The sequence below is a fragment of the Pongo pygmaeus genome, chromosome 1 (genome assembly GCF_028885625.2).
Source record: "Pongo pygmaeus isolate AG05252 chromosome 1, NHGRI_mPonPyg2-v2.0_pri, whole genome shotgun sequence".
Classification (NCBI taxonomy): Eukaryota; Metazoa; Chordata; class Mammalia; order Primates; family Hominidae; genus Pongo; species Pongo pygmaeus.
Window position 1 is genome coordinate 227,692,605 of NC_072373.2, and position 17,442 is coordinate 227,710,046.

Sequence of the window (17,442 nt, forward strand, 5' to 3'; positions counted from 1 at the left end):
ATGACAGACACTGCATGGTGACGGCAAACACATTAGGTCCAGGCCTCGACCCGTATCCCTTCAGGAGGTGTTGGAATCTCTCTGCCAGGGGTCCCCATGGACGGGAAAGGTCTTTGCCATCTGGCAGAGCTCGCCAGAGGCAGAGGCATGGACCAGATGACCCGGGGCCAGCCAGGAGGCTAGACGGCATCTCGGCCAGGGACCGGGCCACAGACTCTGCCTCCCAGCAGTGCCGACACTTCCTCTCCTGCCTCATCCCTGGCCTCGCCCCGCCTCCCGCCCGGGGGTTCTCACCCCCAGCTCTGCGTGTTTGGGATGGCTAGGGCTCCGAGTCACCATGTGGCCGAGGGGGCCCTGCCAAAGGCCAGGAGCCTGCTGTGTTTTCTCTGTCCCTCTGCCAGCCCAGCCTCCCCCGAAAACGTCGTCTTGCTGAGCGAGTGAGTGAGCGCATGGCTCAGGGCGTGCTGGCAGCCGAGCATGAGCACGAACGCAGGATTCGGGCCGCTCGGAGCAGGGAAGGACTGCGTTGCTTGGTCACCCACAGGGCCTGGGGACCCCTGGCAGGGCAGTGTGTGCCAAGTTGATGGGGTGGACCCAGAACCCACTTGCAGTGATGACTCGGCCCCATCAAGCTCTGAGTGAGTGCTGGCGCAGGAGCCTGGCCTCAGGGTGCCTTGGCCCCGGCCCCGGGAGCGTCTCCAGGCCAGTGTGTTTGTCATGTTCTGGGAGACTGGCCTGGGGCAGGAGCTGAGCTCTGCTCTGCTGGGCTGGGCAGTCCGGAGTGGGCTCATCTCCCAGGGGAGGCTGGATGCCTGCCGCTGCTTCTGCCATTTCCTGGGCAGGGCGCGGCCTCTGACATGTGCCCACCCTCCTCCCAGGCCCCTGGGCAGGTGGGCTCAGGCCTGTGCGTGCCGGAGCCAGCAGGCCCTGGGGAGGAATTCAGGCTCCACTGTAGAGCTCCTGCCCGGGCTGCCTGGCCCCGAGCTCACCTCCAGGATGGCCCAGGCCTTCCAGGGAAGCCGCTTTGAGGATGCCACTGTAGAAGCAGCCGTTGGTGTCAGCGAGGGCCAGGTTTGAACTTCCCTTAGCTCCTTATTGTGTGGCCTTGGGTGAGTAGCTCTGCCACTCTAAACTCCAGTCTCTCTCTGTAAAATGCGGCGAGTCATGCTCTCAGCCCTTACAGCAATCTAGAGGATTTGGGGAAAATGCTCTGGGCCCACGGCCCGGACTGCAGAGAAACACCCAGCGCTGAGGCCCAGGCCCGGACAGAGAGAAGAGCCGCCCCACTCGCGTGGCCCATCCTTCCCTCGGCCTGGGCTCCCCACTCTCTCCACCTGCCTTCCTCTGCCTCCTGTTGACCACGGTCCTCGGGGACCAGGACCCCACATCAGGCTGAGTAGGGGGCGGCCAGGACCCTACATCCAGACCTGGGGACCCTTGGCAGGTCTCCATGCAAGCCCAGCTTCCTCCCTCCACTGCCAGCTGGGGTAGAGTTCAGTCCTGTGAACATTCTCACCTATAAAATGGGTCCAACCCTCGAATTAAGCCATGGTTTGGCTGGAAGAGCACAGTGACAATGTCATGGGGAGAGTTGTTCTGTGCTGTTCAGAAGGAGGAAGCAGTGCTGCCCTTGGCCTCCAGGGCCGGGTGGACCCTACCCATCCAGGCCCGAGGGCTGCCTTCCCACAGTGGGGCTGGATTCAGCCCCGACGCTGTGTGCTCCCACCCCGGCTGACCCCTCCTTCCAGGAGATAAGGAGGGATCATGGGAAAAGGGGGCAGCCGGGGGTGGGGGGAGGCGGCCAGGCCAGGGCTGGGCGGAAGCAGGCACCTTCTCTGGTGGAAGTGGCAGCTCTTCCCTCCCTCTCGGTGCCGGCCCCGGCTCTCAGCTGCTACTTGGCCACGGGGGTTTCCAGGGTGGAGCTGGGGTTTCACTGGAGTGTCTGTGGGACACGGGTGGGCTCTGTGGGATGCCACCCTTCTCAGGAGCAAACGGACCTGCTGTAAGGGGGTGAGCTCAAGGTAGCACAGACCACCAGAGACTCCCCCCACGGTGCCCCCAGGGAGCCCCTGTGCCCGGGAGTCTGTCGCTCTGCCCTTCCCACCCATCCCCGCCCACGCTCTGCTGCCACTGTGGGCTCGGCCTTTCACACCCTTGCCTGCTGCCTGAGGGCACTGCCAGGTCCCCACTGTCCCCAGGGAGAGGAAGGCATGTGGGAAGTGACTGAGGGCTGTGGACTAGGAAGCCTGGGAGCTGACCGGCTGCACCCCTTGGGCCAGCTGTGCCTCTCCTGCGGAGCCCAGGCACGGGAGAAACCAGTGGGCAAGGGGGCCTGATTTGGACCCAGGTCCTGGCACCCAGGCCAGGTGCCCGCATGTCTGCCTGCACTCCATGAGCCCCTTGGTGCTGGAGCTTTTTCTCTGACCTTCCTGTGGGAGCAACTCTTTGTCCCACCCATGGCAGGGCCTCCACCCAGAAGAACGGCATTTCCACGGGAGTCTCCCGGGAGGCTTTAATGCTTCCAGGACTTTGTCGCTTCCTGGGACAATGTGGTCTTGCTGAACCGGAAAAGTGGTCATGGTGGCCGAAAGCCTCCGCAAGCTGTGCGACCCACACTCCATGCCAAGCCTGGGCGGCAGCCCCACTCCGTGATGCTCAGTGCGGAGGCCCCCCACGGGGCAGTGCCATGGGGGATTTAGAGAGTGGCGCAAGAGGCCCAGAGAGCGCAGAAGCATTTGCGGAGTCAGAGCTGGAGGGTGGCAGAGGGGACAGATGCCCAGAGCCTCTCGAAGTCCAGGGCAACCTCCAGGGCCCCAGCCTGCGCCTGGCCCCACCCAGCCCTGACGCCTGGGCTGCTGACTGTTTGGCCCCAGGATGCCATCTCCCCTTCTAGCTGGTGGCTTCTCTGGATGTGGAAGAGGCTTCTTACTCATTCCCAGTCCCCATGCCAGAAGCACCTGGCACTTAGTGGGTATTCCACAAACATCTGGTGCCGTGACCTGAATGTCGCTGTCTCTGCAAAATTCCTGCGTTCAAATGGACTCCCCAGTGTGATGGTGTGAAGAGGTGGGGCCTTGCAGGCAGTGAGGAGGCCAGGAAGGCTCTGCCCTGGGGAATGGGATGACTGCCCCAGAAAAGATCGGAGGGAGTGGTTCCCATTCTGCCCTGTGAAGCTGCCCCGAGAAGCCGCCCTGGAGGAGCCAGAGGGCTGGTCTGCTGTGCCTGGATCTTGGACTTCCCAGCCTCTGGAGCTGTAAGACATACATCCAGGGGTCTGTAAATTACCCAGACTAAGGCGTCTTGTAGGAGCAGCAGGAGTGAACAAGCAAACACAGCTGTGGGGAAGGCTGCCCTCGCAGGGAAAGAGATGGAGGTGTGGTGAGGCCTCAGCGTCCCTCGCCCATGGGCCCTGGAGCCCAGGCCTGAACCTGGGCCTTCCAGTTGCAAAGCTGGGGCCACGTTCTTGTGGGTGGCTGAATCTGGGCCTCCCCAGGCCAGCATTCTTCAGCTGGCTGTCTTCCCAATGCAGCGGGAAATCCGGCTGCAAAGTGTGTTCCTTCTAGGCAGGATGGCAGCATTTCCGACGGGGCGTCTGTGGTCAGAGGCCTCCTCTGTCCGAGGCGCGCGAGTGAAAAGCTTTCATTTCCCGACTCTAATGAGCAGACCCTGGCAGGCACGTTCTCAGTTAAGGCCAAGCCGGGAAAATAATAGCCTTCAGCGTCAGCGGTGAGAGCCAGCCCAGCAACAGAAAGACAAGAGGCTTTCTCTGACTGCCCAGAACCAGAATGCTGGGGCAGTTTCCTGGAGGACACCCCGAGCTGGGCAGCCTGCAGGCATCTGTGGCTGTGCTCCAGATGAACACGGAGGGCTGAAGGGCCGGTGGGTTTAGGCAGCAGCCCAGAAGGCCTGAGTTTGGATCCCAGCCCTGATGCTGGACAAGTACGACCCCGGAGGCCTGCGTAACTCTCGGAGGCTGCAGTCCTCAGACTTGGAGCTTGGGGAGGCTCAGTGGACACCTTCATGTGGCAAAGCTCAGCGTACCCTGGGACCCTGGCCTGGCCCAGGAGCCATCTGTTGGGAAGATAAGCCTGGGCCTGGGAAGGTGACCAGTGGATGCTTCAGGCAAGGCCTTGCCCTTGTCCTAGAAGCTTCTGCCACCAAGCCAAGGGCCTCCTGGGCTGGGGAAACCGAGGCGCCAGGTAGACACTTTTCTCTAGTCCTCTCGGAAGCCCCAGTGGCCCCAGCTTGGTTTCCCAGGGGCTACTCATGAGGAGGTTGGGGCGATTGCGCCCCAGCGTCAGGGGCTGTGAACTCTCAGAGCTGCGGTTACCTCAGGAGGGCAGGTGTCTCCTGCATGACCTGGGCCAAGTCACATTCCCCTTGTGCCTCCTGAGAGTGGAACCCACCATTCCCTCCTGGCAGGGCCGGGGCGCTGAGCCAGGCGTGTGCAGGTGGGGCCGTGTTCCTAGGAAGGAGAGACCCCGCTGAGCCCCCTGAGCCTCCCCGTCTCCCGTCGTGTTCCCTCTACTTTTATCTCCCACAGCCACCCTGGCCCCTCCCCCATGCATCTCTGCTGGCCCCACCTGGCCTTTCTGTCGGGGGGCCAGCCTCCTGATGGCAGGCCACTGCTGCCTGTGTCCCCAGCCACTGCTCATCTCTGGGCCTTGGGTCTGTAGTGACACTGCACCTTAGACCCAGCGCCCTGGGCCGCCTCCCGACCATGCCCCATCTCTTCCCCAGGGCACCCTTGAGCACTGGATTCGGCCCAGGCCTTTCCCTGATCTTCTACCCCTCACCCCCGGGATCCTGCTGGGCTCTTGACCCCACTGAGGCCTGTTCATGTGCTTGAAAATGTCATGTCCGAAGGCCAGCTGAGTGCCATCTCCTCCAGGAAGCCTCCCGGATCACTCCTCTGAGTACAGTGTGAGACCTGGGGCATCCTCTTGCCTGTCTGCATTCTCTGCTCCCCTGGCAGCTCTGATGTCCCAGTGAGAGTCTGGGCCCCGGGTGGTGGGGCTGGCCTTGCCTGGGGGCTGCGTCCCCAGCGGGTGCTGTGTCAGCCCTCAAGGGCTCAGGTGCCCCCGGGCCTCGCACGGCTGGGTGGGAAAGAGCCTGGCAACAGAGAACCCACAGACAGCGTGGTCACACACGCACACACACACGCACCCATGTTCCGCTGGCCCGCAGCAGAGCCTCACCAGGACAGACCAGGCCTTGGGCTCTCGGGAGCTGCTCTTGGGGGTCTGATGCCTCCCTCAGAGCCAGGAGACAGGGCCACTCCATCCTGGGCTCACCCAGGGGCTGGTGTGTACAAGAGAAAGGAGCTCCCCCCTGTTTCTGCCTGGCCCCAGCCAGGGACAGCTGCAGTCAGGAATGGCAGCTGGGCTCTCGGAAACAGCGGTGGTTTCAATTTTCCTTCCTTTGGCTTGGGCGAGGAGTGGAGACAGGGTAATGGGTTTACCATGAGGCTGACATTGGAAAGGTTCGGGGAGGCCCCTGCCAGGCCCTGTGTGCTCTGAGGCCGGGTGGGGGCCCCCCTGCTCCTGACAGAAGTTCTGTGGTGGCAACAGTGGGAGAAAGGGTGCGAGGAACGTTGGGGAGGCCGTTCTGCTCTGTCTCCGCAGGGAGGCAGCTTGGACTGTGTGAGACCCCAGACCACAAATGGACCTCCTGCTCTGGGCTGGGCTCTGGAGGTCAACGGTTGGAAACCGCCAGGCAGGGATGGGGTGGCATGGGAGGGCTTTGGGGCTTAGGAGCCTTGAGCCCCCGAAGGCAGATTAAAGAGAAGCTTGAGAGTGGCCTCCTTCTAGCACCTTCCTGGCCATGCTGTCTGCAGTGGGGGCCAGCAGGTGCACACTGACCACTGCCCTGTCCTTGCAGCCCTGTGCCCCTTGCTGCTCTGGGTGGCTCCTTTCCCCCACTCCAAGCCTGGTCCCAGCCCCTCCCAGGCCACCCATCTCCACCCTCCCCCTGCATTAGCTGGGATGGTCTCCACCTGTGCATGGACTAGCACTTTTGTGGGGGACACGCCCTTACCTTCTGGTGTCCATGGCCTACCCCATCATCCCATCCAGACCCCAGGCCAAGTCCCCCTACCAGTGCATGTGCCCAGGGCAGGGGTGGGATGAGAGGACCAAGAATCTCACACTTGCTTTTAAATGTCATGGCCGGAAGTGATGCCCGTGCCCTCTGCTCATGTGGCCATACCCGCCTTCTCCCGCCTTCTGTGGGAGCGGGGAAGAGTGAGCTGCAGGTGTCCGTGAGGGCAGAGCCCAGGGCCCGGTGCCCCCCAGCCACTCGTTCAGGGTCCACCTGCCCACCTAGGAGCACCCCTGGCCTGGCACACAGAGCACACGCAGGTAGTTGTGGGCGGTGATGATCGCCGTTCCACCTGGGTGCCTGCTGGGCCTGTAACCTTCTCCCTGCAACATGGCCACCTCGGTCAGGACTATGGGCCGTGGCTCCTGGTAGCTTCTCTGAGTGTCACTCCTTTCTCTCATTTATCTTTCCCTCAACCCCCCACCACCAGCCAAGGGCTTAGCTCCTTCCCTGTTTCATGCCAGGTGCTCGGTCTGTGATGCCATCCCCAGGGGCCTGGCTAGGGGGGAGATTGCCCGCTGAGGAGGTAGACTGGGCTGGGCACTGGGCTGCCTGGGGCCTTGGCCCCCTTGGGGCCCACTGGCGGCCCCCTCTTCCCATGCCTGAGCCCCTAGGAACCTGGGTGGAGGCAGCCCCCACTATGCCCACAGCCTCTCTTGTTCCCACACCCAGCACAGCTTTGCCCAACACTAGCTCTGCGTTCAGAGGCCAGGGCAGCGTGGACAGCCCGGCATCGTCTCCCTCTCAGGGAGGTAGAGGCACGTGTCCAGGCGCCTGAGCCGCAAGGCCGGAGGGGGGCCTTGTGGAGCGGGTGTCAGAGGTGAGCACTGAGGGACAGACTCACGCAGCAGTCGGGGGTGTTGGCTGGACCCCGTCCACTTCCAGGCTCTGGTTTTGCCTGAAGTTCCGGAGTCAAGGCCCAGCCCCAAGGGGGAGCAGTGACATTTGGGGGTGGCATTGGCCCTTGCTCTGGCCTGGGTCCTGGCAGGAGCCTGGTGGCCGCCCAGCTTGGAGAGGGGAGAAGCTGGAGCCAGCCGCTGGGGGCTGGGAGAGCCTTCTGCTGACACACACACATTCCCAGGCACAGACGCCGGCAGCGTTTCCACATCGGGAAAGCATTTCCCAAACAGCTTCCAGACCCCACAGCCTCCGGCCGGGATGTACTCGGTGGCGGCACTGAGTCGGGGAGGGGGTGTTGCGGGTGCAGCCTGGGCCTCGGAGGCGCTCTCTACCGGTGGGCTGCTGCCCCCCACGGCCACACCCGGGCTCCTCCCTAGCCTAGCAGAAGGGACGGCCCAGAGCCCTCCGCACCCCAGAGCTTCAGCTGGGGCTCATTTATACTCCAGCTCTCCCAGGCCGTGGGGACCTGGACGGATGTCTCAGTTGGGTGGGGCAGTGCCACCGTACCCCAGAGCCATGTGCTGCCCGTGGTGAGCACACACATCGTTGTTGAATGAAAAACTAAATGAATGAGCCAATGAAGGGGTGTCGTAAAGGAGGGTGGGCAGGGGTAGGGGGTTCCAGCCTAGGGTGGGCCGGCCAGCTGGGGAGGCTTTGCAGAGGTGACTTCTGAGTTGCTGTCTTTGAAGGATGCATCAGAGTTCATGGTCTGTTGGGCGGGAGGAAGGGTGAGTGTCTAGACTGCCAGGGAAGGCTCGTTTAGGGAAGCCGAGGCCACCAGAGGACAGCCAGAGCCAGGGTGTGAAGCTGGAGTTGCCTAGAAACACTTTGCCCAGGCCCCGGGGATGCCCCCTTGGAGAGTTGCAGCACTGAGCCCTGCCCGACAGCCTGCCTGGCGCCTGCCATGGCCTGGGGAGGGTGATGAGCAGGAGAGACACTGTGCCCAACCAGAGGGGTGCCTGTGGGTGCCCGCCAGAGCCACTCCCCTGGAGGAACCCGAAGGAGGTGGCCTAGCGAGGACAGGATTTGGGGGAGAGTCGGACCTGGTCCCCCTGGGCTGCACTTCTCTTCCCTGCGTGACCCTGGGGAAGTCATTTCTCCTCTGGAAACTGGCTTAGCAAAACCACAGAAGAATGTCCCAGGAGCCGTGGGCAGAAGGCAGGACCCAGGGCCACCGGGGGTCCCCCACACTGGAGTTCCAGCTGGGCAGAATGAGGGTTGAATCATGGCCTGTATGTGAGGGCAGAGGGGAGGTGGGCGGGTGGGCATGGGGCAGCAGACGAGAAGGAGGGGAGCAGAAGCGGGGGACTCCCAGCTACGGGATAGGAGGAGCCTGTGTAGGGCCAGGGTAGTCTGTGTGGGGGACCAGAGGGTTGGATGCAGCCTTCTGGAGAGGGGCAGCCTCCCTGCTGCCTGTCAGATGAGGGTATCTGATGCGAGTGACCCTGAGGGTGAGATGGGGATGTGATACCAGGAGGCTCCCATAGCTCTTGGCGGTTTCGGGGCAGAAAAGACAATTTCCTTTGCCTGAACTTGTTGTCAGGAAGCTTCACGAAGGCCTCGCTGCGCTGTGACAGCTGCTCCCTGGAGGCTCGCCCTGCTCTGTTGGCTGCCCTCCTCTGCCTGGACCTCTCGGACACCGTCGTGGTGACACACCTGGCCCTGGTTCTCCTTCTCGAGTCACGTGTCTCATTGCTTCAGGGCCCCTGAGCTGGTCTCATTCAGGCCTCTGCCCATGCACAGATGAGGAAACTGAGGCCAGAGAGGCCCCGGGATGTGGCCATGCCATACAGCCCTTCAGTGGGACAGGAGCCACCTCTGTGGCCCCAGTCCTGCACTGGGTACTGGGCACACGGGCTGTGGTAGCCCAGCCCTCACCCTGGATGGACGTGGGATTTGGAGTCCAGATGAATGGAAGGGGTGATGGCAGCCCCAATGGGAATGGAGGGGCTGGAGCGGTGGCCCCCAGATGGCTCTGGCGGGGTGCTGAGGTGGGGGTATGGAGGTGAAGGCTATCAAGGGAGAGGGCCAGGGCTCAGGTCCCCGGCTGGCTTCCAGGATGCCTCCGGACCATGGCTGTGTCCACCATGGCTTAGGAGGTGGACGGTTCCCAGGACGTCCCCCGCCCTCTGGGAATCAGCTCTGGACACTGTCTCTGCCATGGGTCTCTGCGTGGCCTTGGGGTGTCTGCTGGAGCAAAGGGCCGGGAAGGGGCATGGTCAGGCCTCCAGACTCGGCCTCCCACTCCTACGTTTGTTGACTTTTATGGACCCTCAGTCAAGCGCTTTTCCCACAGGAGGGAGGTGCTAGTGTTACAGATGGGGAAACTGAGGCACAGAGCATTTGCACAGCTCGCCTGGGGCCTCAGTTCTAACTAGCAAAGCTGGGGCTGTCCAACAGAAACAGAATGTGAGCCACACACACAAGCCATACACACTGTCTCTCAGTTTCTCCGGGCCACGTCGGAAAAGCAAAAACAAATAGAGGAAATTGATTTTAATAGTGTATCCTTTTCAGCATGCAGTCCATATAAAAATGGCTCACCGGGTAGTTCTCTTCTATTCCTTCTTACTAAGAACATACTGACTGAGAAGGTGACATGTGTGACGCTAGCAAGCAGGTCCACTGGGACAAGCCACGGTGCACGGCTCAGTGGCCTTTGGGGCTTGTGGGCTCTGGCGGGCCGTAGACTCCGGGTGCCTGATCTTCCCTGCTTGGGGCCTCACGCAGCGGCTCCTGGGCTCCTCCCTCCTCCTCGAGACAGCACGAGGCAGGAGCCCTTTCCCAGGGTGGGCAAGACTTGGGGGACAGCGTGGGATCCTGAGGGTGTGGCTGATGCCTCCCGGAGCCTGGAGGGTGTCAGAGTGGGGCCTGCGTGAGCTGGGAGACAGCATCCCTTCAAGGGCCTCTTGAGGGACCTTCTCCAGATGGGGTGCTGATGGAGGACCCCAGCCCCGTCGCCTGTTGGTGCGGGTGACTGGAGTCGGAGGTGCAGGGATTTTGTTGCCCAGGCTTCCGCCGAGGACTGGTCCCCGTCCTGTAGCAGGTGGAGAGGGACAGCGACCAGGGAGAGCTCACAGGGCGGCCGGCCACGCACTTCCCGGAGGATGGATGCTGCCTCCGCAGCCTGTGCCCTTGCAGGCCTGGCCTCTGGTGTCTTCCCCTGCACCCCTCTCAAGCCTGGCCCCTACCTCCATGGAAACTGCTGGGCTGAGGCCCTGTTGGGCTGTGGCTGCGGAGGGCGGGACCCTCGAGCTTCTGTTGGCACTTACTGGTGAGCTGTTGGCAATGAGATGCACATTATGGTCATAAATGATGTCGCCCTGCGTGGAAGGTGCCTTCAAACAGACCCGTCAGCCTGTCTATCCGTGAGATTTACAGGGGCTCCTCACAGCAAGGGCTCAGAGGCTGATGGGAGGGGCTCCCCAGGAGGCCCCGCAGACAGGCAGGGCCCAGGCAGGCCCGTTTCTGCAGGGTGTTGGGGGCCGAGGGGGCGGGCTGGCCTCTGGATGGCGGACAGGACGGGGCAAGGTGGGACAGGCTGGGACGGGGTGCAGCCTCTTCTTTCCCATGTGCTCAAGGGTGGCCCCTCAGCCCTTGCTCCCAGGTGCCTTGGACCAGCAGAGACTGCTCTCTGCCACATCTTAGCACTGGGCAGGCTTCTGAGGGGTGGGTCTCGGCCGGCAGGTGGGCCCTGGCTATAGTGGAGAGTGGAGAGAAGGTGGAGGCTCTGCCGGGATGGGCCACCTGCTTCCCTGAGTTGCCGGGGCTGGAGTTCTGCTCAATTGAATTTGACCTGAGGACAGCATCTTAGTCTGTCTGGGCCTCAGTTTCCTCACCTCTAAAATGGGGACAGTATCCCTCCCCTGCAGGGAATGGTGAGGATGGCACTGCATCCCCAGAGCCCAGGGCCTGGCACAGCGGCCGCAGCTGAGGTTGGCAGTCCTTCTTCCCCACAGCTCTACCCGTGGCTATGCTCCTGACCCAGGCTTGCCCACATACAGGGCCTGCTGGCCCAGGGAGCATGCACTGTCCTCCTTCCTGACAGCTGGAAGGTGTCCCCAAGCTTTCTGACTCTGCAGTGGCCCCAGTCATGTGGCTTTGTGCCCCCACCGCTCACCTATTGTCCTCTGAGAGGAGACACGGGCTGCATCTCTGGGAACAGGCTGAGCTCCAGGGACACTTCCACTGCCTTTCGGAGGGAGATTTTCGGGCCTTCCTGGAAAGGCTGGGAACAGTGTGGGCGGGCGCCCAGTCCTGTGGACCCTAACCGCCAGTGCTGGAGGTGGTGCTGGGCTGGTCCCAGGCAGGGATCACTGCTGAGGGTCATTGAGCACCACAGCTTGCTGGTCACATCTCTTCCATCTCCATGGGGGCTCGGAGTGGGAGCCCAGTGACCCCCCACCAAGGATAGGTGTGAAAAGGGGCTCAGAGAGGATGGGGGGCTCTGGGGACTCTGTTCCAAGCCGGAATCACAGCCCTGGCTCTCCTGCAGAGGTTAAATGCTCGATGAGGCTCTAATATGTGGTTCCTTCTGCTGCCCACCCTGGGAGGACTGCCTCCCCGGGGCTATGCCCTCGAGGAGCGTGGGGACCCAGGGCTCTGGGGTTGGAAGCACCTCTGTGGCCTTTGCAGCCTGACACCTGGGCACCGCTGGCCACCCTGCAGGCAAGTTCTCCTTGCTCTCTGTCCGTCACCACCTGCTGCAGGGATGCCAGCGTTCCCTCACCCAGGCTCCCTCCAAGTATGGGGCCCTGGGCCAGGGGAGGACAGGACAGTGCAGGCACTGGACGTGGGGACTGGGGGTGTCTCAGCCCCAGTGTTTCCACATCGGTGCTGCAGCTTCAAACCAGTTCCACATCTTCCCCACCCTTGTCAGAGTTCAGCCCCATCAGCCGCCTCTGCAGGCCCCGCTCCCCCGCCCCGCGGCCCCCCTCCCCCGCCCCGCGGCCCCCCTCCCCCGCCCCGCGGCCCCCCTCCCCCGCCCCGCGGCCCGGCCAGGATGGCTCCCTTTGCTGCTTTGGCTTCCTTTCCGTGTTGGCTCCAAGAACACACGTTTGTGCATGTGTGTGCCTGTGCGTATGTCCGTGCGTGTCTGTGTACCTCCTGTGTGCATGTTTGCACACGTGAGTCTGTGTGCCTGTGTCTGTGTGGGTCGCATGTGGATGTCTGCGTTTGTGCCTAGGTCCCTATCTGCGTCCGGGAGCGCGCACTCTGGAATGCGCGGGGCAGGCGGGCCGGCGCTGCCCCCTGGGGCAGGCGGGGCGGGGCTCGGGGCGGGGCCGGGGGCGGCCCCCTCGAGCGTCTGCGGACTTGGCCTTTACCTGCGGGGGCGGAGGGAAAGCTGAGAACTTAAAGGCGAGGGGCGGGGCGCGCCTGGCCCAGAGCGGCTCCCGGCCGACGCCGAGCGGAGCGGAGCGGATCCCGGGGTTGGGCTTGCGCGCCCGCCCGGAACCCAGAACCAGCCCGAGCCGCCTGCCCCGTTGCCCGGCCGCCGGCTTAGGGCGCAGCGCGGTTGGTCCTCGCACCCTCCCGCCCGCCGGCCTACCCGGCCATGGGGGCGTCCCGGGACCGCGGGCTGGCCGCGCTCTGGTGCCTTGGGCTCCTGGGGGGCCTGGCGCGCGTCGCGGGCACGCACTACCGCTACCTCTGGAGGGGCTGCTACCCGTGTCACCTGGGCCAGGCCGGCTACCCCGTGAGCGCCGGTGACCAGAGGCCAGGTGGGCGCCGGGCGAGCCTGGGCAGGGCGGGTGGGGCCAGGGCGTTCCCCGGCGCGCTCCCTTTGTTTCCTCTTTTTAAAGTTTGCGCCAGGGCTCTGCCAGCTAGGCTGGAGGAAGCAGGGTGGGGCAGTGCCCGGCAGGAGCGCCTGCTTCTGGGACAGGGTCCGTGGGCGCTGGGGAGTCAGTCACCCCCGTCCCCTCTCAGGGCTGTCGGCAGAGGCTGCTAACAGCCAGGTCCCTTGACCAGAGGAAAGAAAAACATCCCCTGCCTTTGTCTGTGGGAGCTCCCCATGGCACTGGCGACTGCGGGTCAAGTGAAAAGGCAGACTGGAGAGAAAGGCCCTTTGAGACCCCCGGAGCTGAGTCTCCGGGGTCCCCAGAGCTCAGCCCCTTTGGGGTCCTGTCTGTGGATGTGGCAGGTGCCGTTCTTCCTGGAGTCCCACAGGCGTGGGCAGCTGAGGACCCTGGTGGCCTGGGAAGCAGGTTACAGCCCTGCCCTCGTTCCATCCTGCCTCTCTCTGCAGCTGGGATCTGGCGCCTGCACTGAGCCCGCCTCCCTCCAGGTGGTTGCTTTGAACTCGCTGGGATCCACAGAGCTTGGAGCTGGGCACCCTCGAGAATTGGAGGAGGGGGTGGAGTTGGAGGAGGGGTTGTGGGGTATGCCGTTCCCAGTGAGTCATCAGCCGCATCACCCGGGGATAGGCAGTGGCTGGCGGGGGCCCTGAAATGGCTCCTTAGAGACATCACCCCTCCTTAGCTGTTTCGAGTGCCAGGCCGAGCTTCTGCCTCTCTCCTGCGTGAAGGACTAAGCACCACGCCCTCAGTGTGGCAAAGGCTTCCTCCTGCCCTGGCTTGGTCGCTTGGCCTAGGGGGTCCAGGCTCCATCTTCGCTGGGTAGGCAGCCTTCCGGCTGGGTGGCTCAGCCAAGGCCGGGTCCACCCACAGTGGCACTAAATGCCTTGCGACTGCGAAGCATCCAAGGCCTCTGGCTGGGTGTCGCTGGGCGCTCGGGAGCTGGGAGCCCCTGTCCTGGTCCAAAGCGTGCTCCAGCTTTTGGGGGAGAGAGGAGAAGGGCCTGTAGGTTATGGTTGTGCTCCCTGGGGGTGAGGACCCCGTGGCATGTGTGGGGACAAAGCAGGGCTTGGAACTTGATAACTGCCTTGAGCGGAGCTTTCTGGCAGGGGCCCAGAGCCCTCCGAGTTTCCTGTAAGTCCAGGTGGGCTTCGGAAGGGGCGCGTCTTGGGTGGTTTCTGCAGAGGCAGCTGGTTCGAGGCAGCCCAGCCATGCCTGTCCACCTGCCTGTGTAGTCCTGGGCTGGGAGCTGTGGGACGTGGGTGATGGTCGCTGGGGGCCCCATGGGCTCCCTGAGGCTCCTCCACCTCCCAGCCTGGTAGACACTGCAGGTCTCACCAGGCTCCTGGTGAACCAGCCCGTGTTGGCACAGCCGTGTCGCCGTGTGCCAGTATGCTGACGGTTCTGTTGTGAGGCTGCCAAAGTCCATAGTCTCTATCTAGCCGAGGGCAGCAGCAGGATCCTGGCCCAGCTGTTCCTTAAAATAGCCGCTCTGTGAGCCCACTCGTCTCCCACCAGATGGCTCCCCCCAGGTTCATGTTGCAGCTGTCTGGGGACTCTCTGGCCTGCCCCCTGCCCTGTGTGGGGCTTGGCCTGGGGCTGGACAGGGACAGTGGATTTGCCTCCAGGCTGGGCCGTTGTCCCTGGAATAAGCAGGTTTTGTCGCCTGACTCATAGGGGCCTCCAAGTTCCTTTCGGCCTTTGCTGGGGCCCTGCTAACCTCAGGCTCAGGCCCCCACACTGGCCTCTGAGTCTCGGGGTCCAGTGCTTCCTGGGGGCCCTGGTCCCACTACAGGGCTCAGTGGGCAGTGTGGTCTGTGTGTAGGTGGCATGGGCTGGTCCTGGATCACAGGTCTGCAGAGGAGGGAATCCAGGGAGCAAGCTTCTGCAGGGCACGTGGCTCCCGTGAACCTGGCTGTGTGACCAGCCCCACAGAGGCACAGGAGTCGGGGGGCTGGGCCGGCAGAGCTGGCACTGGGAGCCCCGATTTCCAGCCCAGATGGTCCGAGCCTCTGTGACTCCTGAGACGACAGTGATGTGCTCTGCAGTTGTGCCCCGTGGGTGCGGTAACAAATAACCATACACTCAGCACTTAGGACAGCACGGATTTATTACCTGACAGTCCTGTGAGGCCCAGTCCAAAGTGGGCTAAAATCAAGGCATGGGCAGGGCTGTGCTCCTTCTGGAGGCTCTAGGGGAGAGTCTGTCTCTTGCCCCTTTCAGCTTATAGAGGCCGCCCGCATTCCTGGTCTTGTGGCCCCTTCTTCATCCTCAAAGCCTATAGCACAGCACCTACCAATCCCTGCCTGCCTCTGACCTCTGCTTCCACGCTCACATCTCCTCTTCCCCACCCTCTGATCCTCCTGCCTCCCTCTTATAAGGACCCTGTGATCATGTTGGGCCCACCTGGATATGCCAGGATAACCTCCCATCCAGATCCTCAACTCAGTCCCATCTGCAAAGGTAGGTCCCTCTGCTATATGAGGGTCTGGGGACGAGGATGTGGACATCTCTGGGGGACGTTCGTTATTCAGCTGACCACATTGTCCGGACAGGCCACTGCGCCTGTGGCTTTTCAGATCACAGCCGCAGCCAGGGTCACCGGCTCAGCACCTGTGGGGTCCTTGGAGCCGTCTGAGAACAGCTCAGCCCTGCCATCACGTGGAGTGCCTTGGGAGTGGGGCAGAGAGGGTTTGGGTGACACGTTCCTGCCTTGCTTTCTGAGTGAAAATCATTTCTATTAAGGCAATTTGCTCAGTTCAAAGGGGCCGAGATCTCAGAGTGGAGGGGACCGCAGCAGGAGGTTGGCCCAGTGCCTGTCCCTGTAGGCCTCTGTTGTCCAAGTGGGAGGCCCCAAATCCTTCACCCTTGAGCTGGCTCGCTGTGTCCAGAAGCTGATCCTGGCTGACAGCAAACAGCCGGCACCGGAAGCCTGGGTGCGCTTCAGCACCCCCACTCAGGCCCTGTCTCCCCCACCACAGCCACCTGCCACTGCCAGATGGTGCGGCTGGGGTGAGAAGGGCTTGGCCTAGCTGACCTGGGCCTGTGCATTTTCGGAGGGATCATGGAATTTCTGGAGGGACTAGTGGCTGAGAGAGGCGGGGCCGAGCCCAGCTGGGATGCTGGAGTCCCAGTGTTCCTGTCCACGTAGCAGGAAGACACTTACATCGTTACTTTTCAGAGACCCTCTCGGGGATCTTGGATGGAGGGATCTGAGCTCAGGGGGATAGGGTCTCCTTCCTGAGCCCTTCAGGTGGGTGCCACCCACACTGCCCTGCCCAGTGGCCATGAATCTGCCCCCCAGCTGACTCTCATTGGAGGGCACCAGGTCCCTCTGTCCCTCCAGCTTCTTTGGGGCGCTGTTGGGGTCCCATTAACCCTTTGCTTTCCAGCTTCTTCCCGCAAACCATCCCGGCCTTTGTGAAGGTTGCGGTGACGACTTGGTGCAGGTGGAGAGGGGCTCCTGCTCTCATTTGCAGCCCCCTCTGGGAGGCAGCCTCAGGGCTTAGGGACCCTGGGGGTCTCCCTAGAGTGGGGGTGGCTTGTGCAGGGAGTGGATGGCCCTGGAGGTCCCAGGCAGAGACCCTGGCCTCCTGGGGCTGTTCGTGTCGTCTCTGGGTTGCAGGCACATTCTCAGAGCGTGGATGGGCGGCAGGGTTTCCATAGGTGGCGGGCACAGCCTGGCGGGTGGGTGCCATCCGTTGACTCGGGCTCAGAGACAGCTATGAAGAGCTTCTTGGTGTGTGCTGCCGCTGGCTGCTTGCACCTGTCAACAGTGCTCCGACGCTGGAGTTTCAGGATGGAGCCCGGAAGGCGGGCATTTTCACGGGGACCGTGGGTGGGAACTGGAGGGTGGTGGGAAGGCCTTGGTGGTCACAGCGAATCGTGGACCTGGCGATTGTTAAGCAGAATTAGGGAGACCTTGGCTCTGTGCAGTCCCTGGAAGCGAGGGATCAGGCCAGCCATGCTTCCCACGCGGTCGAGGACTTGTCTTTTGAAATGGTAATATTTTCTCCCAGCGATGCCACGCCCAGTGGGAGTCTGCCGGTGGCATTTTGAGCTAAATGTTGCCTTCCCTCTCGAGGCAAGGTCAGCAGGCAGGGCCTCCATTGTCACCCTGGCCAGAGGGCCCCAGATGCTCGGCTCATAGCTTTCAGAAGAGCACCTGTGTGTTTTTCTCCCCATGGTGACTCTTTGGCGGCTCTCAGCAGCCCCTCCCTCTCTTCGGATCTGTGAACCCGGCTGCAGGGTGGGTGAGGTTGTCGGATAAAAGGTGTCACCTGGGTTGGGCGTGGTGGCTCATGCCTGTAATCTCAGCACTTTGGGAGGCCAAGGTGGGTGGATCACCTGAGGTCAGGAGTTCGAGACCAGCCTGGCCAACATGGCGAAACCCTGTCTCTATTAAAAATACAAAAATTAGCCGGGCGTGGTGGCGGGTGCCTGTAATCCCAGCTACTAAGGAGTCTGAGGCAGGGAGAACCGCTTGAACCCGGGAGGCGGAGGTTGCAATGAGCCGAGGTTGCGCCATTGCACTCTAGCCTGGGTGACAGAGCGAGACTGTCTCAAAAAAAAAAAAGGTATCACCTGGCCTGAGTAGCAGGCATGGACTGCGGTGCCTGGCGCAATGCCCATGTCTGCCCTGGCCTGAGTG

The 17,442-nt window shown here is 62.7% G+C and overlaps 1 protein-coding gene across 50 annotated transcripts in view; it reads left to right on the forward strand.

The window, feature by feature from the left end:
- The window catches only part of LOC129009708 (multiple epidermal growth factor-like domains protein 6), a 124,041-nt gene that overhangs the window by 67,662 nt on the left and 38,937 nt on the right, over positions 1-17,442 (forward strand). For 14 of the 50 annotated variants that reach the window (XM_063660105.1, XM_063660143.1, XM_063660173.1 and 11 more), the window contains exon 1: positions 12,378-12,719. The exons of 24 other annotated variants lie outside the window; for them this stretch is intronic. In XM_063660105.1, coding sequence (XP_063516175.1) covers positions 12,554-12,719 — 166 coding nt within the window. In that variant the 5' untranslated portion in view covers positions 12,378-12,553. Of the gene's footprint in view, positions 1-12,336; positions 12,720-17,442 lie in introns of those variants that run through there. 12 more of the 50 variants (XM_063660163.1, XM_063660168.1, XM_063660170.1 and 9 more) reach the window with 4 other exon arrangements.